Source organism: Ipomoea triloba, chromosome 15 (genome assembly GCF_003576645.1).
Source record: "Ipomoea triloba cultivar NCNSP0323 chromosome 15, ASM357664v1".
Taxonomy (NCBI): domain Eukaryota; kingdom Viridiplantae; phylum Streptophyta; class Magnoliopsida; order Solanales; family Convolvulaceae; genus Ipomoea; species Ipomoea triloba.
Window position 1 is genome coordinate 9,935,158 of NC_044930.1, and position 10,166 is coordinate 9,945,323.

Genomic DNA, 10,166 nt, shown 5'->3' on the forward strand with positions numbered 1-10,166 from the left:
TATTATATACTTATACACTTTCCAAATCAGTTTTAAGAAAAATATGGTGACATTTTTGTAAATATCTCTAACTTTGAAGCGCACAGATTTATACTACAAAGTGCGCAAGTTTTACACTATAAGTTCATAAGTTCATAAACTAGTAGTATAAATTTATGGACTTGTAGTATTAAATTTATGCACTTATAATATAAAACGTATGCTCTTTGTATTATAAATTTGTACATCTCAACTTCAAAATTGTTTTGAACTATATAAGATCTCACGTCAAATCATTAAAAAATTAAAAACATATCAATTGGGGACAATTAACAAGTATTTATTAAAATTTCTAATTTGGCCCCTCATCAGATTAAAAATATTCTTGATATATTCACAATAATTTTTCCATGACCCCTAATTTTTCATGAGCACTAAATAAACAACTTTAATCTTGGCTAATTAATAAATGCTTAACACATTTAATTATACATGTGTTGCCCTAACTAGATTTCTAACACAACAAATGTAACCACGTTTTCCTAATTGTACGTCCTTGTTCATGGCCTAGAATATGGTGAATGGGTACAAAAACAGTACTCTTCTTTTTCCTTACTTTTTCAATCTGCATATTATATATTTGTGATTTCTTTTACCTAGTTTGACCAGTATTGCACTTTTTATTTAGAGAATTTGGGGTTAGGTCATACTTTGGTGAAACCAAAAGAAATCGTCCTGACTTGTACGCCCTTCCAAGTTTACATGCATGACAGGTTAATTTTTATTTATTTTTTGATACATTAGTATCCAGCTTAGATTAGATTAATCTTAAACCCCTTCTACCGGGTTCTATTACATGCACTCCATATTTTTACTCTCTGATGTGACAATTGATGATTAGTTATCTTCATCCTGTGGGTCCTAATGAAAATGTCAACATCAAAATTTGATGAGAGAGAGTAAAAGTTAAAAATATGAGTAATATTTTTCCCTACCTACCCCTACCCAAGAGCCCTTGTATAAGGTAAATCGTGAATTGTTCTGCGAGACTAGTTCAGTTAACTTGACTGATCACCTTAAAGTCTTGCTCCAGTAGTAGTGTGAAGACTTGGGGGGTCATTGAGAGACCTTAACCGAAAATATGCCCTGCAATTCAAATGGCTAGTTGGAATGAAGTATAAAAGGGATTCCAAATATAAGAAAATGAAACTTATGCACAAGTTACCAATGTAAAAGCCGCTAATAAGCAGACTAGAATAACCAAAACTAAACTACATTTTACAATAGGGAAGGAGCTCAAGCTACTATTTAGAATGCCAAGTTGCTACAAAGAAATACAGGAACATAACAAGTATATATAAATGTAAATCACCCAAAAAAAATAATAAGAAAATTGTCTGCTTAAAATGTGCATCTATATTTCAATGTAGTACCTGCAAGAATGACTATATGTACACATTACATGGCATCATATTGCTTAGGCAAGAAAATTATACATACAAGCAGAAGAAAACTCTGATACATGATATGAGAATACAGAGGCAAAAATATAAATGAATGATTACTCTTCTTTTAAGGCAAAAGTATAAGCAGAATTACAAGTCATCATCACTTATGCTTTTCTCTATAATGTCAATGCAAAAGCCCACAGATCTTCCCTCAGACATTCCCTCGGCAAGCTTTGCTCGGGCATTCTCGTGGCGGCGCAGAATGAGTATAGTGTTCAGTACAGCCCATCTCACCTGAGAATCTGCCTTTTTCTGTGTAAACCCCAGGCTTTGCAGTAGAAAGTCCAACTGCCATGCAAAGAAAGTTTTGATTAGCCATTTTAAGTACATAAAATGATCCAATCTGTCTCAGTGAACAGACTGTAAGGGCATGATCCATCCATCAATGATTACATTCTTGTTGAAAAGCTTCCACTCAACCAATGAATTCTGGTATACCCATATCTACTAGACACTAAATATTAACTATATGGGAGACTAGAATAAAGGTGTTGAATATCATTCATATAAAGAGATTCAGCCTTGTTCCAGATTTCATAACATTTCTCATAGGCCTTATAGATAGAGCTGTCAAAACAAGCATAACACTTTTTTGATGAGCTGGGATAGAATTTTTTAAGCCTAAAAAATCTGAGCCAATTTAGGCCAACTTGTTTAACCTGGCAAATTATACCGTGGATTGCAAGGTGGATCACTGATACAAGTTCCTTTTAGTGTATTATAGGTTCATATTTAGGTAGTACACTAAAATTGAACTTGTATCAAAATATAATGAACATACTAAAAATGAACTTGTATGTCTGTGGTCCACCTTACAATGTAAACCATGGTCCATGGTATAACGATTGGTTTAACCCATGGGTAACTTGTATCAAGTGATTCTGTCTTATGCCACATTTCATAATGTCTCATGAGCCTTCTAAATAGAAATGCCGGAATGGCTGAATGGGTAACTGAATTGGGTTGTTTAACCCCTTTTTGATGAGTTGGAATTTTTCCAACTTAAAAAACCCTAGGTCAATTTGGCCTAGCCCATTTAATCTCCAAGTAGCTGCACATTGGAGACTGGAATAAAGGCATTGAATATCATTCATATAAAGAGATTCAGCCTTGTGTCACATTTCATAACATGTCTCATAGGCCTTATAGATAGAGCTATCAGAACAAGCATAACTCATTTTTTGACGAGCTGGGATAGAATTTTCTAGCCTGAAAAACATGGGCAAATTTAGCCCAACCCATTTAACCCATGGGTAACTTGCTAAAGAGATTATGCCTTGTGCCACATTTCATAACATATCTCGTAGGCCTTCTAGATAGAGTTGGGATTGTTATGTCGTGGACCCAGGTCCACCTTGCAAGGTGGACCTGGGTCTACATTCACATACACTATATTCTACATTCACATACACTATACTCTACATTCACACTTTGTAAACTCCACATTCACATATTACAGGATTATATGATACTCTACATTCACACTTTGTAAACTCTACATTCACACATTACAGGATTATATGTTTAGTAACTATATTACCACTGTTATGCATTCACGCATTCAAAACTCTATATCCACAGGTCCTGTACTCTATATTCACAACTTAAGAACTCCACATTAACACATTACAGGGCTACAAGTTGCTAGAACTTCTTAACTCTATTACAGATTCACACATGCATAACTCTACATTCACGATTTCTATACTCTACATTCACACTTTGAAACCTCTACATTCATACATTTCTAGGCAACTCTACATTCACACAATCATAAGTCTACATTCACGATTTCTATACTCTACATTCACACTTTGAAACCTCTATATTCACACATTTTTGGGCAACTCTAATTCAGCAATGTGTTTACTAATTTAATTAATAAATAAATAAATAAATAAATAAATAAAAGACAAAACGGGTAACCAAATTGGGCCATTAAACCCTTTTTTGAAGGGTTGGACTGGAATTTTTCCAACCCGGAAACCCTAGGCTAATTTGGCCTAGCCCAATTTTATCTTGTATAATTAACCAAACTGAGAGCTCTTTCCTTTCTTTATTTTGGTGATGAGAGAAACCCGCTGCTCGGAAATGTACACGGGGTAAACCCTGCTCCTGTGCGATAGCCCGCAAACCACACATGAGAAGTAAATCGCACTAGGAAGTCCCCATGCGATAGGCTCGACCAAAAGGGTGTTGGCAAGAATCGAACTCGTGACTTTTAGGTACAAGATCATGTTCCACCCACTTAGTCACGGAATGACTGAGAGCTCTTTCTTTGATATACAGGAAAACCTGCCATGTGCACAGGGTGTGCACAGGATGTGCACTAGGTGTGCACTGGGTAACCCGCAGCTTGAGGATGTGCACTGGGTAAACCCCGCCTTATGGCCCTAGCAGAGTAGCAAGCAAAGGACCACAAAGAGGTTAACTAACCTAGGTTGCCATAGTTTACCACCTCAAACCAAGAAAGCAATAGGCCGCTCCTACTAGGAGTCAAACTTGGAACCCTGTGCATGGGGTGTGCACTAGGTGTGCATGGGTAACCTGCAGCCTGAGGGTGTACAATGGGTAAACCCCGCCTTATGGCCCTAGCAAAGTAGCAGGCAAAGGACCACAAAGAGGTTAACCAGCCTAGGTTGTCCATAGTTGACCGACTCAAACTAAGAAAGCCAATAGACCGCTCGTACTAGGAATCGAACTTAGAACCTTGTGGTTATCAAGCCAACAGCTCAACCAACTTAGTTGGAGTTGCCCCCACTAGAGCTCTTTCTTTTTTTCTTTTTTTTTTTTGGGTGACAAGGGAAACCCACAGCCATTACCCTAGGGTATGCACTGGGTAAACCCCACATTGTGACCCTACTCAACAAAGGACTACAAGGAGGTAAGCCAGCTTAGGTTGCCCATAGCTGACCGGCTCAAACCAAGAAGGCTAGAATTCAAACTCGTTATCTTGTGGTTACAAGTTTGTACCCTTAGCCAACTTGGCTGGGGTTATCCTCACTAAGGTTACAAGTTTGTATACTTAATCAACTTGGCTGGGGTTATCGACTTTTTTCGTTGTGAGTTCTTGGCTGGGGTTATCCTCACTAAGAGTTCTTTCTTGTTTTTCTTTTTTCGTCGGATGACGACTTTTTTCGTTGGATGACGACTTTTTTCGTTGTGAGTTCTTTCTTGTTTTTCTTTTTTCGTTGGATGACGAGGTAAACCTCGCCTTGTAACTCTAGCTGGCAAAGGACGCCTTGTAACTCTAGCTGGCAAAGGACGCCTTGTAACTCTAGCTGGCAAAGGATCACAAAGAAGTAAATCAGCCTAAGTCACCCATAGCTAAATCAGCCTAAGTCACCCATAGCTAAATCAGCCTAAGTCACCCATAGCTGACCAACTCAAAACAAGGGACAAAGATTTGAACTCCTGACCTTATGATTACAAGTGTAGATCTCTTGCCATCTTGACTGGGATTACCCTACCCCCCCCCTCTTTTTTTTTCTTTTGTTTTGGATGACGAGGGAAACCCCACAACTCTTTCGGGTGTAGGTAGGTAAACTCGGCCTTGCGACCCTAGCCGGCAAAGGACCACAATGAAGTAAATCAGCCTAGGTTATCCATAGCTGATCGGTTCAAACTAAAGGGGCAAGGATTCGAACTAGTGACCTTGTAGTTATGAGTGTGGATGTATTGCCATTTTGGTTGGGGTTACCCCCACCCCCCTCTCTTTTTATTATTATTATTATTATTATTATTTATAATTAGGTGATCCCAGCTTCTTTAGACTAATCCTAAACCCACAGGACCCTGTGGTAAATCGCGAGTTGCTCAATCAACCCACCGGTCAGATCCTAATCTTCATGTGCACACAAGGGATCCAATATTATCCTTGGGCCTTTTTCCCATACATGTTTGCAGTAAGATTTGAACCCCACATTGCAGTAAGATTTGAACCCCACACTGCCGCCTCCAGTCTAATTAGGGTAGGATTAGAGAGGGGTATGCCTACAAATACCCTTAACTTGTACTATTTTGCATCTTTTGCATTATAGAATAAAGAATTTGTTTCATTTCAATTTGCATTAAATACCTCTTCTCTTTTGATTCATGGGAGACCAGAGTGCTCCTTATAAAAGTGTTGGATCCTTAGTGACCGATGATAATTAGAAAAGAAAATCGACTATGTTTGTTTCCTGTGATGATGGTGGCTAGCAGTAATGGGAGAAAAAATACAAGAAACTTGATTGAACAACACAATTTCAATGGAACTAATGGTAATGTGAATGAAAACCTGGAGAAGGAGATATGGGCAAAATTAGTTATGGCTCTGCCGATTGTTGGTGGCAAGTGAGGGCATGTGTGGCAGTGGTTGGTGACAGGACTTTTGGCATACTGTCGCAACAAGATTCCAAGAGAGTTGGTGATCTTAGACTTTGATACCATGTAAGGTAATAAAGGTTTATTGTATTTCTCTGTCTTACAAATTGTACAAAAGAACTATATGTATACAAAACATTTAGGCAATCTTATTCCTACTAGGAATAGGCTAGGTTTCCATTATTCAATAATTTGCATTGGAATTATTTTTGGTCCCATGACTATTAGGTTACTTCCACATTTGGTCTCCAAGTGTTATTTTTGCCACATTTGGTTCACAACTATCATTATTTGCCACATTTAATCCTCACCAAATATCCTATACAAAACGATCATAATGTGTAACATTCCTAGTTCAGAAGTCAGAACCATACTTGAGCACCTAGAATCTTTAGGCGGGAAAATGTATGGTTCTGAATTGATAATGCGACACATTCCAATTATTTTTAATTGGTGATTTGATCAAAAGGATCTAATGTAGCATTAAAAAAACGGAAGACTGGCACCAAATGTGGCAAAAATAATACTTACGGACTAAATGTGGGTGTGACTTAATAGTCCAGGGACCAAAACTGGAAATAATTCTTGGCAATGTGTAAAAGTCAGCATCACTAGGGAAATGGAAATGCAGAGTAACTGTGTAAACCTGGTTAATATCTGTAAGTCCTCCCTCTGCACATCCGAATAGCAGATACTCTGTAGCTACACCTGCTAGTGCAATGCAAGAAAACCTGTTCAGCATCTGCCAACAAGCATTTTAAAATCTTTTTCACAAGGAAAGCACTGACGGCCATAAGAGGATGTATCATGCATAGATATCAAAAGCAAGATACATACCGTGGCAGATACTTGTCCTTTATTTACCTGCAAACAAAGAGATAAGTTTAAATTAAAAAGAAAATAAAGCTAGATTTGCTTTTCCATTTTCTACCTTGATGAACAGCTATGGAAAGCTGTATCAATGTAAGGCAAATACCAAGTACAAAATTGTTGGGCAAAGACCGGTGAAGGGCCAAGTCCAGCACCGGGCGGCTAGGGGGATTGTTGGGCGGAGACCTGAAGGGCCAAATCCAACACCCTGTCTCTCGAAAATGTGGCGGTATTACGAAATAAAGTTGCGCATTCGCTACTGGCTATAACTTTTGGCGTAGTGGTAAGTGGTTGATTCTAACAAAAATAATACCTCTGAAAACGTAGAAGACAATCCTAAAGATTTTGCAATACACACCAATAGGATGGACACAGTTAAGATACAGCCTAGAACAATAAGCAGTACAGGAAGCTATATAACATAGGAAACAGATCAGCATTCTTAGATGGCAAACTAACTGCAGTTAAATACCTAAATATCCTAAAAAATGTCACTATAATATGAGAAGATAACCTACTTCCTCGAGGAACTCAAAGTCCACAAATGCTGTCCCAGCTTGAACATTAAGTGATCCTTCCTTCTTCAAAGCTTCCAAACTGGTAAGTGTGTACCCCCTAGGAAGGATTCCTAGCAAGTAGGCAATCAAGAAATGCCCTGCTTCGTGCTGAATCAATTCAGGAAAGGATAAACTTATAACTCAATCACCCCATCAAAAAGAAAGGAGGAATATAAAAAAAGACAATAAATTATAAGAGATAATAAATTGCTGTTCCATTATTAAATGGGATATAGAAGAAAAAAAAAAGAAAAAAAAAATCTTGAGGAAAAAGCAACTGGAAAATGTCAATCAAAAAAGGAATAACCAACTGCAGAAATTCTTCTATGTAGTCCGCATGATGTTTCTTGAGAAGTTAAGTGTTAAGAGTCCCACATTAAATAAGAGAGGACATATGAGTTTATAAGGCCATGGGTTAGACTAGCTAATTGATTAGATTCAATCTTTTAGTGTTTTTTTGGCCCATGTGCATTATAGCCCAATTGAATTTGAGTGACCCACATTTGCCCCATTGGTTTGAGCCGGTTAGTTATGGGTAACCTAGGCTGGTTTACTTCCTTGTGATCCTTTGCTGGCTAGGGTCACAAGGCGAGGTTTACCTACACCCAAAAGGGTTTTGGGGTTATCCAAACTCACACAATTGTTTAGACCATGCCTAGAATATCTTGTGGGTCCAAGCAAATGTGTAAGTTCAGCCATCAGCCATTACAAAACTGCAGCAAATCTTCTATTCTTTCTGCATGACTATAAGAGAGTATTTACCTGAATAACCCTGTTGTGGTATTTTTCGCTGAGGGTATGACCAATGGTATCTAGAATCAAGGCACCAAACCCTCCATTAAAGGATACCTATACAAAACCAATTGATTGAATAAAGACTAGAGTGTGGTAAAGCCTGGAAATGCAGACTTGGACTAAAATAACTTACACAACATTCAAAAGAAAACATTAAAACTGATAAATTAGAATGTACATTTGGACCCTCCTCAGGTCAAGAAAGTTTTTCTTTTAACTTTGGTGCTTACTTGAAAGAGAGTAAGAGAGCATATTTTCCAAAGCAATTTAACACAAGTCAAATAAAGCTTCTAACTTTCTCTCATTGAACAAGAATAAGGTGAAATTGTGAAAATCTCTCTTGTAAGACATGCAGCTGAAGATGATTATATGAATAACAACACATTATGATTTGCAATGAACTTAATAGCATAGTGTATATACCTTAAGGTCACCAACAAGCATAACATAATATCCACCAAATTAAAACAAAACTATGCAAAGCACCAGAGAGAATTATACTTCTTTACCGAGTCAAATGTCAATAAAAACAAAAGTCCCAAAGAGATGAAGAGGATCTGTTGAGGGTTTAAGTTTAGCACATTCCAAGCGGCTATCCCACCAGATAAAGCTGCAATTTGGAGGTTTCTTTCTATGGAGCCCAGTGTGGCATCAACTGGTGATAAAAGAGACACGGTTTCTATTCCATTCAATCTCAGCTCCTCCAACGAATATAGTCGCTGGGGTATCTGCAAAGCACCTATTCAAATGGTTACAGTAGAATACTAAAATTTACACCCCAACTTTCCAACATTAATTCAGAAATCCATGAATACGCTGAAGATCATTAACTCAATTGCAAAAGAACACCCATCAGCATTAGAAAACCTTTGGATTGTATTATCTGTATAGTACTCCCCCGTCTCATTTATGTGTCCAGTTTGATTAACAAGCTTGGCTGAAGTTATTTTCAATTCAAATTTTCATAATATTTCCTTTGTCCTATTTTATGTTTTTGGTTCGGTTAATTATGCCTTGATTTAAACTATTTTCAATTCGATTTCTGATAATGTTAAGTATAGTATTAGACTACTGGCATATAAAATTTATATATCTAGAAACTATATTAAAAGTACTATTAAACATAACAAATCAATTTTTAAAATAGCTAAAAAATACTAAAGAAAATAAGTAAAGAAAAAAGAATTGATTTAAACAATGAACAGTAAACATGACAGTGGAATAGAATTAATATTAAGCTTAAAATTAGTATCTCAAAATTTATATATTTAAAAATTTCAATGAATAGTAAATAGAACAAGTACTACGTAATATTTTGGGGCAAACGAACCTGCCGGGCGGCGCCGAAACATCTGAGGCCGCCGGGTTTGCCTTGCAAGTCTTTGACTAGGGACAGTGCTGTTCTTTCATCTCCTTTGCTCAGCTCCTCATCCACTCTTTTCAGTACCTGCCACCGTTCTCCACCGCCGGATTCCGATAAACACATTATCCTGGAATTGCACAATCCCAACCGGGGATGGTGTCGAAATCCCCCATAACAAGCCGCACTCATTATCCAAACACTGAACAATCAGAATCCATAAAGTCGAAACACAACGTTCTTATAGAAAGCTCGATACAAAACTGGAAACCGACCGTTAATGGCGTTAATTCATATCCATTTTCAGCCATACAAACTTTACAGAGCAGAGGTCGTGGAGCCTGAGGGAATACGACGTCGTACGAGCTTATTACGGCTTATTGGATCTAAAGCCTAATAAACCGCCTCTGACCAAGTTTGGATCGGCCCAAATTGTGGCCCATTATCTCAGGAATGGCAAATTATCAATTGTTATGCCATGGACCGGGTCCATGTTCACAATTTCATAACTCCATGTTTATAATTTTATAATTTCATGTTCACAATTTCATTATTCCATGTTCACAATTTCATTATTCTATGTTCATAGTTTCATAACTTCATGTTCACAATTTTATAATTTCATGTTTACAATTTCATAGCTCTACGTTCACAATTTCATAACTCTATGTTCACAATTCTATAACTCTATGTTCACAATTTCATAACTCTATGTTTAATAGTCTCAAAACT

The 10,166-nt window shown here is 37.3% G+C and overlaps 1 protein-coding gene across 2 annotated transcripts; it reads right to left on the reverse strand.

Annotated features, from left to right (window-relative positions):
* Nucleotides 1–1,361: 1,361 nt before the first annotated feature.
* On the reverse strand, nt 1,362–9,723 carry LOC116007344. 2 transcript variants are annotated; one of them, XM_031248003.1, is made up of 7 exons: nt 9,405–9,723; nt 8,584–8,802; nt 8,042–8,128; nt 7,241–7,387; nt 6,690–6,716; nt 6,499–6,594; nt 1,362–1,775 (listed from the first exon to the last, which is right to left on the reverse strand). In XM_031248003.1, the coding sequence occupies exons 1-7, from the start codon at nt 9,624–9,626 to the stop codon at nt 1,575–1,577; spliced, it is 999 nt and encodes a 332-aa protein (XP_031103863.1). In that variant the 5' UTR covers nt 9,627–9,723; the 3' UTR covers nt 1,362–1,574. The 2 variants fall into 2 exon arrangements, with proteins under 2 accessions (XP_031103863.1, XP_031103864.1); XM_031248004.1 differs by having other exon boundaries at nt 8,584–8,813; nt 9,405–9,561.
* Nucleotides 9,724–10,166: the final 443 nt, after the last annotated feature.

Bases quoted from the DNA above. Each gene is read 5' to 3' on its own strand.
- LOC116007344 (XM_031248003.1), bottom strand. From the start codon at position 9,626: ATGAGTGCGGCTTGTTATGGGGGATTTCGACACCATCCCCGGTTGGGA. The intron at 8,129-8,583 runs GTAAAGAAGTAT...GGTTTTGTATAG, and splicing joins TTTTATTGACATTTGACTCG to GTATCCTTTAATGGAGGGTT. The intron at 6,595-6,689 runs GTATGTATCTTG...GCTTGTTGGCAG, and splicing joins AAGGACAAGTATCTGCCACG to ATGCTGAACAGGTTTTCTTG.